The 13,661-nt window shown below is 39.5% G+C and overlaps 1 protein-coding gene across 3 annotated transcripts in view; it reads right to left on the reverse strand.

Annotated features, from left to right (window-relative positions):
• Positions 1 to 447: 447 nt before the first annotated feature.
• The window catches only part of LOC145350774 (uncharacterized), a 36,989-nt gene continuing 23,775 nt past the window's right edge, over positions 448 to 13,661 (reverse strand). For all 3 annotated transcript variants that reach the window (XM_080200058.1, XM_080200057.1, XM_080200056.1), the window contains 5 exons: positions 9,357 to 10,328; positions 8,618 to 8,712; positions 6,295 to 6,462; positions 4,379 to 4,536; positions 448 to 2,168 (listed from right to left, as the gene is read on the reverse strand). In XM_080200058.1, the coding sequence (XP_080056184.1) occupies positions 1,989 to 2,168; positions 4,379 to 4,536; positions 6,295 to 6,462; positions 8,618 to 8,712; positions 9,357 to 10,328 (1,573 nt within the window). In that variant the 3' untranslated portion in view covers positions 448 to 1,988. The remainder of the gene's footprint in view (positions 2,169 to 4,378; positions 4,537 to 6,294; positions 6,463 to 8,617; positions 8,713 to 9,356; positions 10,329 to 13,661) is intronic.

The raw sequence follows: 13,661 nt of genomic DNA on the forward strand, positions 1-13,661 counted from the left end.
CTGTTAATCTCTCCCACTCCAATAACAATGGCTGCTAGTCATCTCTTCCCTACCCATTGGATCTTGGTAAATTGGTGAGGTGAAGCCAGGCTAGCTGCCCAATACCTTACTTTCTGCCCATGCCACCGTTGTCTTCAGATCAATAGGAGATGGAGTGGCAGTCTAAGACTTGCTGACGTACATTTTCAAGGCAGATGGTCTGACATTGGGGACCCTTCCCTCCCTTGCTTATCGTTAGCCTTGGTTCAGTCTGAAGCCAACAAACCAACCACCACTTTTACTGTGAAATCTACGCAGTCTTTTTCTAAATTTGTGAAAACGTAAAATTCATCAATTATAAAAGTTACATTCACTAATACTGCATGAAAATCACTTGAAAAAACTGTCTAGATAGGTATTAGAACATCTAGTTTTCATATGCTGTTGCTTTAACAAAATAAGTACTAATTTTTAAAGGTTTGAAGTAAAACACTTTAATGCTTCTTGATTTCATACTGCTGCTTCAATAGATTAACAATCATATGTTTTGCTATGATTATTGCACTAAAATTTCCAATGTGACATCTCTATTAACAATTCAAAGTTAAATTCATTAAAATATACCATTATGGTATATTTGACAGACTAGGATTAATTAATGCATCCTTAAATTACAATGAATGTCTCTTAAAAATAACAAGCTTTGTACCACAGCAGATGTTCACTCCCTATGACCACACTGGAATAAATGGTGCACAATACACAAAAGACCAGTAAAATAACATCATATAGTTGTAATCCTTCAGACAGGATATTACAATGCAATGACATGATATTATTGGCAAACGAGACATCATAATCCTTTAGATGCTGAGCAAGTACATGTCTAACACTGAGTTTTTATTGCACACTAAAAATTTACAACTCGTCTGAGTAGGATCAGAGTGTAGTATGTTCCAACATATACAGTGCTACCAAGATCTGATCAGCGGAGGGAATGAACATTCAATTTTCAGGTATCAATCACAATACTGAAAAATGATCAACAGTAGGTCTGCAGCAAATACCAAAAGCGGACACCTTGTGAAGGTCTATTCTGATCAAATAACAATGCTTCTTGATGGCGTTTTTGCTTCCCTACTTGCAAACCATTCATCTTCTGCAGTATTATGCTGCGTATTTGATTCTAAACATATTGCAAGCATTGGAAAAGAAATCCCATGGCAATTTATGTCATTAACCAAATTCTTCTAAATTCCTGAATTCAGGAATTACACTATCACATTTAAATACGTTAAAAAAGATTTAAAATTAATCTAGGGATACAAGCAGAGATGCAAACAGCCACCTTCACAGAAAACATGTTACGAATTATACTTCTCTAATATTACAAGAAATAGAAATACACTAAGATTAGATAATTTCTAAGGTGTCAAACAAAGAGTTACATTTTAGAATATTACTGAAGTGATTTATTAAAACAATTTAGCCATGTAGATTTAACCTGCAAGTGCACTTTAATCCATTGCACCAGTGAAGCATACTTCCTCCACCTGCCACTGCTTACTGGTAATTGTTTTGAAAAAAATGGTTCTGAGGAAAAGGTTTTATTTCTGTCAGACCATATAATGCCCTAATGATATGTTGAACTCCAACAGCCAAGTACAAAAGAATTACTTTCACCACTGGAAATAAACAGATGTCTGACATGGATTTCCTATCATGCTTCACTAATACCGAATCAATATGATGGTCTTTGATTGTTCAGGTTTGCATTAATGGACTGACTACAGAAACTGTGCCTGATGCACAACAAAAGATCTATAAATGACAATGTGGTCAATCGCTGTATATTTGACTCACAATGTATGTATGCGAATATATGATTAAATTATTACTAGCTTTTTACAGAAACAGTTCAATAGAAATAAAAATATACCCTACATTTCATTATCAATTTGAAAACAATACATACTGTGTGTTGTGTGCACCTGTTTTAGTAACATTGGTCAATGACTTGGTTGCATTCCTTCCACTGGTCGTTCATTGCGAATATTCATCCAGCTAACAGGTACAGGATCATCAGAGAGGCATACGTCTGCTAAAGTTTCAATTTTGGACCAATTATGATCTTTCTTTGAGGTAAGATCAATCAAGTAGGATCTCCAATGAGCATTTCGATCATGGACCTAGAAGCAAACATAATGTGACCAGAAAATTGAATTGACACCTTTTAAACACATTGCCATTAAATGTTTTAGCATAAATTCATCAAACTGCAACTTATTAAAAAGCTACTTGAGGAGGAACCAGACAACATTTAACATATGTGCATATTTTATAGTAAAGGTCTTCTATATATTTATAAGACGACAGATTGTATTAGCTCTCTTGATAGCCAAATGGGTAACGTATTCTCTGGTGACAGGAACAAGCCAGACAAGAAGGACCCATGTTCAACTCCTGGTCTCTGAGTTAAGTGAACAGCAAGTATTACACAGTTTGACTGCACAATCATCCTCCCTGGATGAGGAATAAATGTCAGCAGGGTTCCTGTGATCAATTGCAGAATGCTTTGAGTGTGAACGTGACTCAGCTTGGCTTTAATGCTCCAAAGAAATAACCTGCCAGCACTTACCTGCCAGTCCACACATGAATATTGGCCAGTTGGATGATGTGCCTGACGAAATCCAAAGCGAAAGAGATTTTCATTGCATCAGGTTTGAAAATCAAGTAGGGATAGTTATTCAGTGACATGTGTGACGGACAAATGAGGACAGTTGAGGGAAATCGTGAACTTTTTGCGAAAGAAAAAGTGTTCCTTGGGTTTCTGAGTACATTCCCCCTCCCCCACCCTCCTTGCAGTTGTCCATTAGCTGGTCCTTTGTCCATTTTTAACTAGGTGCACAATCCTACGCCTGCACTGTGTTTTTGCCACCAATTCCAACTTACAGTTTTGGATAGAGGACACATCTGTTGAACCTTGAATTACACTATTCAATGGGGTTCTGAAGACGTCCTGGAACAGAATTATACCAGAAAACTTCTGAAGGTCATACTTTTGGTTAGCGTTAGGATTGACAAAGAATATTAAAGACAGTGCCAAAAAAAAATGAGGGGACACGTCCCAGGCCGTCATACAGGGGGCTGGGCCTAAACACGCCAGCAAAACCTGGCTGCACAGAGATCATGGCGCCATCTTTAAAGGGCACCCCAATCAGAACCTGTATAAACCTTCACACCAGCCCACCACAGAGGTCTCAGGGGACTTCATTCCCCACCCCTGATTGGAGTCGTTCCCTTTTGATAAGCAGTATGATAATTTAACAACAGTGGAGAAGTCAATAGAGGTGGTGGGGATGTCAATGTGCATGTGGAAACAAATGCTGTGCCTCCAGGTAAGTCGCTGAGGAGCAGCATGTCAATGAGCAATAGGAAAATGCCAAGGTGAGATCTTGGGGACACAGTGCAGGAAATGGAATAGAAGCCATTGCAGGTGATCCTCTGGCTAAAATGGGTAGATTAGAATGCAACCAGGTCACACTGAGCTGGTGGAAAGGGGTTGGAGAAGAATTGTGAGATCAACCATGCCAAAAGCTGTCGATAGGTCGAAGAAGGATCGTTTACTTTTGCCACAGTTGGATAGGACGTGACAATGTCTTATTGATCAACCTCCTGCCCCCTTCGATCATATTTCCACTAAACTGTTGGCCACCCAACTTCCCCTCCTAGCCCATTTGTTAGCTAATATGGAAAACAATTCTCTCCTCAGGTGTTGTCCTGCACTTCTTTAAATCTGCTGCCATTACTCTTCTCCTCAAAAGCCAAACCTTGGCTCCAGCCTATGTGGAAAACTGCTTTTGTCTCCAAAGCCTTTGTACATATCATGTGTTGGGAACTCCATATTTGAACCCGTCAGTCAGGTAGCACCAAAACAAAGCACAAATGACATCCTATCTGGTACAGACATATGCCAACTAATATAAGTATACAGCTCAAGAATGGGGATGAGGGGTTTAATAGTGAAAATCACTGACAATGTGTGATTGGTAGCACAGTGGTTAGCATTGCTGCTTCACAGAGCCAGGGACCTGGGTTAGATTCCTGACTTGGGTCACTGTCTGTGTGGAGTTTGCATGTTCTTCCTGTGTCTGTGTGGGTTTCGTCCAGGTGCTCTGGTTTTCTCCCACATTTTGAAAGATGTGCTGGCTAGGTGCATTGACCCAAACAGACGCTGGAGTGTGGCGATTCGGGGAATTTCACAGTAACTTCATTGCAGTGTTAATGTAAGCCTACTTGTGACTAATAAATAAACTTTTGTTTTATTCTCTTTTCCAACATGTATTTTCAGTAAGAAAATAACGTATTGTCTCAAAATGTGAAGTCAAGGAGCACTTACAGACACATGTCTTCTCAAAGTGGACATATCTGTGAAAGTTCGTTCACAGGCCTTGCATTTATAAGGTTTCTCCCCTGTGTGAATTCGCTGGTGACGTCGAAGTGCTCCCTGCTGAGTAAACGCCTTTCCACACTGTTCACAAAAATATGGACGTGTTTCTGTGGAAAATTACAGGAGTCAAGGAAAAGTTCCACATGATACAGAGAGGCAATAAGACATTGCCTAAACGTTTGACTTTACGATTAAACATGCAAGTCAATCCACGCTTTTGGGGCCTAGGAATGTAATTCAGATCTTACTTTCTGTATGAGGTCATGCTACTATTATTTTAATAATGTATGCTTTGGACACACATTTTGAACTTGATCAATTTGCTCACTTAGTACGTTTGGGAAATTTATTAATGAGCATCTTAAAATTGTCTGTTACATATCTACAAAATGTATTGCTTAAATCTATTCAGTCCACTGCTTTATTATAAATCACTGTCCAGTTAAGATCATTTTACCGTTTCTTCATAAAATTCTCCTATCGGGGCTTCAGTGTCTGATTGCTATTAAATAAGCACTTAGTGGAGCTGAAGGAAGATTGGTGTTTGGGAAGTCTCTCATTCCTCAAGGCAAAGAAATCTAAACAGGACTAAGCTATGAGTTTCACGCAATGAGTGGTTAGGGTCTGGAATGCCCTGCCTATGTATGGTGGAGACAAGTTCAACTGAAGCATTCCAAAGGGAGTTTGACTGACATCTGAAAAGGAGGGAAAAGCAGGAGAATAGAACTAGGTGAATTACGGGGAAAGGGCAAGATCATAGAGGTACTTGAAATAGTTGGCACTGATACAGATCCTTCTGTGCAGTACCACGGTTCTGTCTGTGCTGAGACTAGCTAGTTCAGTGGAGGCTAGGGATTAATTATGGAACCTTCCTGGCCCCAATGGTTCGGGCCCTGAGGTTTAGCGGGTCCAAGCCTACTAGAGAAAGGAGGCTTGTTCTTAAAAAAAAAATGCCATGCAAGCTAGCTATTTACCTGTATTTTATGCTGCAACACTGCTGAACTTGGGCAGTATGATAGTAGAGCTTAACTTATCAACATTATAAATAATCACAGAATCCCTATAGTGCAGGAGGCCATTCTGCCCAATGAGTCTGCACTGACTCTCCAACAGAGCTCCTTAACCAGGCCCCATTCCCATAACCCTGCACATTTACCCCACTAATCCCTCTAACCTACTCATCTTGGAGCAAAGTTAGCATGAAAAATCAATCTAACCTGAACATCTCTGAGCTGATGGAAAACATTGTTTGAAAGGGTGTTTTTTTGAGAGTGGAATTTGGAAACTGTGATGTGACAATTATCTGGTGGGATTGTGAGAAAAAGCCATGAGAGATCAGCTAAGTGGCATCAGTCTTTTGGTTCAGCGAACATTTGTGAAGTTGGGGGGGGGATAAAGGAGCACTGTATTACAAAGTTTTCATGTATAATAAATGTATTTTCTTGTTGTTAAATCTAATTAGCAGTCATGTGACTCCGTTTTTCCACTTTTTTCTAAAAGAAAGGTAAAAGTTACGATTGTCTGAGTCAAGGTTCCATTCTGGAATCTTCCTGTAGTAACACTACTGGGATGGTAACAGTGGTTTTAGACTTTTCAACCTCAAAACACCGCTGCTCAGGATCAGAAGTTTTGACAAATACTGGCGATTAAAACATCTATATTTTGTAAAAGTACCACCATGATCATCTGTTAATAGTTCAGACATGCTCTTTTCTAACATGACCACTTTGGTTGGCTCTCTAACAATATTTTACACAATGTCTACCTGATACTTTGAATCACTGCTGTTTTTTACACCAGAATAAAAACTCTGTTATAACCTATGCAGAGATATCAAATTGAGATGTAGTAGAATTGCTACGCACCTGCATGTATATTGCTGTGCTGGGCCAAGGATGCTCTCAACCCAAAGGTTTTCCCACATACATCACACTTATAAGGTTTGGCACCCATGTGACATCGCTTGTGACACTTCAAATATTCATTGGTGGCAAAATGTTTCCCACATACATCGCACCCAAAAAGGCGCTCCCCTGCAATATAAATCATTAACTTTATTTGTTATTGATCAAACTAGCCTCTTTAAATCAAGATATAAAGGACACACTAAAGTACACGGGTAGGTCTAATCAACGTTAAATTGATCAGAAATACATTCATAAAGCAAAAGATTTCATATTTCTTCTATGTTTTTGTACCAAATCTCTCCCTTAGTTTTCTCTTAAAGTTAATTCTTTTCTGGGTAAATTAACAAAACACTGGCTGCCCATCTGAACCCCTAAACACCAATTAAGTGACAATTCCTAAAGCATGCGCCTTAGGACTGAGTGTTGCTGAGTCCATCCTGTCTCCTTACCCGGTATTCATATAATTGCACTTCCACCAGGGATCACTGGATAGTAATTGCAAGTGGGAATCTGGCACCTTCTTTTCTGTCTTTTGCCAGAAGTGCTGAAATCAGCAAACTCAGGTCATTCAGAGAATTAAGTCTGGCTTCCTTCTGGTCTGTATGACTCATTAAGTAGCTGAGATAGTTGAGGAGCATGAACAGAGAAGCTTTGACAAGTTTTTTAAAGTTTTACATCTAAGATGCAAAATGTAGTTTAATTGCATCCAGTACTTTTAATTTTGAACAGCAGTGCAAAGCAGGAAAAGTTAAAGTTTAATGTTTATTCATTGTCACAAGTAGGCTTACATTAACACTGCAATGAAGATACTGTGAAAATCCCCCAGTAACTTCCAGAACATCGGTGAGAATTTTATAAATGACGATTCTTTACGTTGTTCTTAAAACAAAATAATAATTGCTTGAAAATAATTGAGTAATGTCTCTTCTTGGCTGTATAAATCTAGTTGATGAGAAAAGCTCCCATTGTAGGTTGATGCAGCCACAGCAAACATTGTATACAAGAGTATCGTAGAGGAAAAGGCGACACGGTGGCATAGTGGTTTGCATTGCTACCTCACAGCACCAGGGATCCGGGTTCAACTCCTGGCTTGAGTCACTGTCTGTTCTCCCCGTGTCTGCGTGGGTTTCCTTCGGGTGCTCCGGCTTCCTCTCATGGTCTGAAAGATGTGCTGGTTAGATGCATTGGCCATGCTAAATTCTCCCTCAGTGTATCTGAACAGATGCTGGAGTGTGGCAACTGGGGGAATTTTCACAGTAATTTCATTGCACTGTTAATGTAAGCCTACTTGCGACCAATAAATGAACTTTAACTTTATCACACAGGTAGAGCTATACCCTAAAAATGGCACTAGTTAGGACACCTATAATTGACAAATGTAATTTAGACCTTATCAAAGGAGCAATTGTGGTCACTTCATAAATCCTAACATTTTCAAAGTTTCAATATTTTAAATTCATTTATGGGATATGGCTGTCACTGGCTGGCCAACATTTATTGCCCATCCCTAGTTGCCTGAAGACAGTTGAGAGTGGTTGACTCTCAACCACGTTGCTGTGGCTCTGGAGTCACATGTAGGCCAGACCAGGTAAGGATGGCAGATTTCCTTCCCTAAAGGACATTAGTGAACCAGATGGGTTTTTCTGACAATCAATAATAGTTTCATGGTCATCAGTAGACTCTTAGTTCCAGATTTTTTTTTATTGAATTCAAATTCCATCACCTGCTGTGGTGGGATTCGAACCCGGGTCCCCAAAATATTGGCTGAGTTTCTGGATTAACAGTCTGGCGATAATATCACTAGGCCATTGCCTTCCCCAATAATAGCATTACTGCATGTATATTTAATGCAGTTTCTAGAAAATAAACAGCTTCTAGGAATTGGGCAATACGAAATCGTAGAGCCCATAATGAATAGTTCAGTTTTAGTTTAATACTCTATAAATTCCACAACTAAAATTAGACACAGGATACATCTTCCACAGCCTATGTGCTGGAGATGAAAGATAGCTACTTTAGCAATTGATAGTTATTGTACAGACAGCATCTGGATCATAGTACATGGACTTGTCAGATCACCAGGCCAACAGTAACAATCATTGTCAACAGTATCTATCTGGAGAGACTGAAGGACCTTGGTTCTCAATACATCTGTAATGGACAATTGTCAACAAGTTTTTTTTATTTCAGCCTTCCTGGTAGGATATCACGAAATTCACTAGCTTAGCAGTCATGATTATTCTACCAATAATTTTAGCATATAGCTACAACATTTTTGTACCTGTGTGTGTCCTCTTATGACCATTTAATTTAGCCTTATCAGTGAAACAGGCCCCGCAGTCCTCACAAATATAGGGTCTCTCTCCAGTGTGTGACCTGAAATTTGTATAAAACAATATCAGGTTTTAAAACTACCCTTGATTCAAAATAAATATTATGAAAGTAAAGATAAGTAACATTATGCAGACAAACACGATTCACCACCACATGATCTGACATTTTAATATTAGATAACACATATATGTTTAAATTAAAAACTATTATTATGCAACAGTTAATCCATCACTTTGAAAGTTTATTACAACATTCTGAAAACCTCAGGGATAAGTTTAATCCTGTATAGATAAGCCACTTGCTCCACAAGTCCCAGAATTGTCTGAAATGTGACATAGCACCAGCCAACAATTGTGATGAGCTTTATTAGTTCTTGCACAAGTTGTTGAATAGCAAAAACATTCAAATAAGCAACGCTGTTGCAGCAAGAAGTTACTCAACTCTAACCCAAGTTGGTGCAAATGTGGAGATGACAGCTGCCTGTCTGCCCACCTACCCATTTAACCAGCACAGTACACTTAATGAAGTAAAAGTTTGCTTTTAGTCCACACTACTAGAAGGAAAAACTCTGCAGAGGGGGAAAGCCTGCTTGCCCTTTTGCTTAGAAAGGGATGTCTTGTACAGATGGACATCTGCAAAGTAGAAAAAAAATTGTGGATAATAGAAACTAAATATAAGGGCATGACCTTGTGTGAATTTTTAGCTGAGATGGTTGGGCAAATCGAGAATGGCAAATAGAACATTCATAAGGCTTCTCTCCAGTGTGTGTCCGCATGTGGAATACCAGTGCTGTTCGTGAGCTCAGAATTTTGCCACAAACAGAGCATAGCGGACGTTTGATACGTCCTTCATGCTTCCGAGCATAGTGAGTTCGTACATCTCTTTTTCTCTTAAAGGTTGCATTGCACAGAGTGCAAGCAAAGTGTCTTTCATCACTGTGAACACAAGCACAATGCTCTTTCCAACTATTGTGGGTTGCAAAAGCCTTCCCACAGATCTCACAGTGATAGACTTTCCCCGGTAATGATTGATGAACATCTTTGCAGTGAACAACGTAATCCTTTCTGGAATCAAATTCATCATCGCACTTGTCACACTTAATGATGTGATTTGATTTTCGTGATCTTCCCCTCTTGCTGTTTTTTTTCACATCAAAGTCCTCATCGGAATCGTTTGGTTCAGGATCATGCTCATGTGGATAGTCTTCATCTTTACTATTATGATCTTCATTATCTGTACTATTTTCTTCTTCAGCCTCTAACTCACATTCTGTGTCACCATCGTTGTCATCATCATTTTCCAAGTCTTCGGTTTCATCCTCTCCAATATCATCTTCATTCTTAACATGAGTTCCTTTGTGATTTAGTGGACTATTCTGTGAATTCCTGGCACTTGCACTTCTCTCGTCTTCCATTTCGCTACCATTATTACATCCAATTTCTGTATCGAATGTGCTCTGTTGCTCTTTTTCATGACCTGTTTCCTTGTTATCATTAACATCCATGACCAAGTCATTATCTTCTGATCTATCCCATTTGTCCCTGTTACTATTGACGTCCATGACAAAACCAGCCACATTATCTGACTTCTCTACTTGTGGCACTACTTTCCAGTATACAAATGGCTGTTTCTTCTCTTGGCCAGATTCATGTATCTTTCTGTAAAGAAAAACACCTCATTTAATTTTAAATAGTTTTCTAGATTCAAAAAGTACAATGGCATCACAACATAAATTATCTCATGAATAGTTTTCTTCTGTTCGCATAAACCTCATTTTAGTTTAAAGTTTATTTATCAGTGTCACAAGTAGGTTTATATTAACACTGCAATGAAGTTACCGTGAAAATCCCCTAGTTGCCACACTCCGGCACCTGTTCGGGTACACTGAGAGAGAATTTAGCACGGCCAATGCCCTTAACCAGCACATCTTTCGGACTATGGGAGGGAACCCATGCAGACACAAGGAGAACGTGCAGACTCTGCATAGGCAGTGACTCAAGCCGGGAAACAAACCTGGGTCCCTGAGCTGTCAGACAGCAGTGCTAACCACTGTGCCGCCATGCCTTTCTTGGATTCCTTGGAACATAATCAAATCACAAGTGAAACTCATACGATCAGAGATTGAAATAATAATTTGATTTCACATTACTAATACTTTTAGATAAGCAATATTGAAATTATCCCCCAGTTCATAATTTATCACACTTTTGGGAACAATCATGTATGGTGACATTAATGTAGTAAAACCAAGGTGAAGGCAACCACTAATGGTTGGGTGACGTAAAAATATGCAAGCTGTACTCAGAACAGAAAGCTCTGGGGAGAAGGAGGCAGCTGTCGCACTGCAGAAGGCTAGAGGTTGAGGAGGAGCAAAGTGTTGGATGGATTTAAATGTTAAACATAATTTTAAATTCAATATGTAAATGTGTGAATCAAGAAACAATGCTGGCCATTGTCACTGGAAAGTAGACAGAGACTGGCTTGGAGAATATTGCAACAGCTGGCTCTGGAAGCATTATAGGTCTTAATGAGGATTCCAATGGGCGGAAAGGCTACAATACAAACAAAGGCAGAAAAGGCGATGGAGGTGATCTTTGTGATATAGAAAGTTCCTGTGCCACTGACTTCAAAATCCAGGCCATTGCTTCCAAGAACAATTTTTAAAATTCATTTGTGGGATGTGGGTATCGCTGGCTGGCTAGCTAGCATTTATTGCCCATCCCTAGTCGCTCTTGGAGTTGAGAGTCACCCACGTGCTGTGGCTCTGGAGTCACATGTAGGCCAGCCAACTTTCTCCCCTAAAGGACATTCAAGAGCCAGATGGGTTTTTTACTACAACTGACAATAGATTCTTAAATTCCAGACTTTTTTTTATTGAATTAAAATTCCACCATCTGCCATGGTGGGATTTAAACCCAGGTCCCCAGAATAACAATACATGGAGTTGACATACTCTTGGTAACTCATACTTAATAACTTTAGCATGAAACTATTTCCTTGGCAGTGACGCTTTACAATGGCATGCTTGTTGAAAGAATATAAATATGCTGTGCAACTAAAATTCAAATCACTTTAAGTTGCATTTTTCAGAGTTTATTTTCTGTTTCAAAGCATTCAATAAAATGAGCTCTGGGGGAATTAATTGATCCTGTTGCAGAGTTACTGGAATCAGGAAAATGGATAGAGAGACAATTTTGGAAAAAGAATGTTTGCAGAGTGCACTTCAGAGTAATTACGAAAAACACAACTTTTGCTTTTATTTCTGGTGCAGTGTCCTAAACAGTTGCAAGAAGAAAGTCTGGGTTGTTTAAAGAAAAAAGTGTGCATACATATCAGGGCACAAAATATTAAATTGTTTCTGCTGAAAAGCCAGGTGTCACAGGGTAGAGATAAGATAAACCATGTGCTGGCACTCTGAACCACTAAATCAGAGAATGATAGAATGTGAAATTCCTTCCCACGCAGCGATCCCATGCTCAAAACACAACAGAAGATGGGCATTTTCACAGGGTAAGAAAGAAAGAGAAAGGATGGGTGACTTCTAGAGTAAAAGGTAAGTTATATCAGATGTGACAGACAATAGTTCACACGGACAGCAAATGAATGAATGATCAGCTAACATTTTCTTGGTGGCATTGGGTGAGCGATGAATATTGATCTGGGTAACTGAAGAATATTTTTCTCTTCATTAAATAATGATCCTCTAATGTTCAGTTCATCATAGGATAATGTTCCTTCCTTTTATTATTTTTTAGCAAGTACTGATTGTATAATTACCACTTGAGCAGGCACCTAGAGGCTCAGTTTAACTTGTCATCTGAAAAGACAACACACCTCCAACTATGCGTTACTACATTGACATATCAATGCCCTGGTCATGTTCTCAAGTCCTGAATCCAGAAAATCTTAACATGGGGCAATATTACCAACTGTGTCAAGCTCACACTTGGTTGCAAAGGGGTTGGAAATGATGAAAAATGGTCATCCCATTGTAATTCGTATATATCAAGCAGCCAGCTGCAGATTGGCATTAGAGGATGTTTGAAAACTGGTTGCTGATTCTGGATTGTTTTGAAATCTGTTTTGGATCTGGTGTGGTGGCTGGAATCATCACTGTGGAGTATCCTCAAGCCGAGATCCCTGTGGAAAGTGCTTAGTGAGGTGGTCGCACTGCAAGTAAAGAGTGCATAAGAAAGGGAATGGGTGACCGTCTGACACTGTTAAAGCTCTAGGCAGAGACAGAGTACAGGAATGAGATAGAGAATCTGGTGAATTGGTGCAGCAAAAATAATCTCTCCCTCAATGTCAACAAAATGAAGGAGATAGTCATCGACTCCAGGAATTGATTTAGATTTGATTTATTATTGTCACATGAATTAACATACAGTGAAAGTATTGTTTCTTGCGTGCTTATACAGACAAACATACTGTTCACAGAGAAGAAAATGAAACAGTGCAGAACGTAGCATTACAATGTAGGAAGCGTAAAGGAGAACATGCCCCTGTCTACATCAAAGGGAACGAAGTAGAAAGAGTTGAGAGCTTCAAGTTTTTAGGTGTCCAGATCACCAACAACCTGTACTTGACCATCACCACCACCTGCAGCCCCCCCCCCCCCACACACACACACACACACACACACACACACACACACACACACACACACACACACACACACACACACACACAGAGTGTGCTGATACTATAGTTAAAAAGGCCCACCAATGCCTCTACTTTCTCAGGGCGCTAAAGAAAATTTGGCATGTCAGCTATGACTCTCAACAACTTTTACATAGAAAGCATTCTTTCTGGTTGTATCACAACTTGGTATGACTCCTGCTCTGTCCAAGGCCACAAGGAACTACAAAATGTCGTGAATGTAACCCAATCCATCACGCAAACCAGCCTCCCATCCACTCTGTCTACGCTTCCTGCTACTTCTGCAAAACAGCCAGCATAATTAAGGACCCCACGCACTCTGGACATTCTCT

The sequence above is a fragment of the Carcharhinus amblyrhynchos genome, chromosome 12 (genome assembly GCF_965287045.1).
Source record: "Carcharhinus amblyrhynchos chromosome 12, sCarAmb.v2.hapA, whole genome shotgun sequence".
Lineage (NCBI taxonomy): Eukaryota > Metazoa > Chordata > Chondrichthyes > Carcharhiniformes > Carcharhinidae > Carcharhinus > Carcharhinus amblyrhynchos.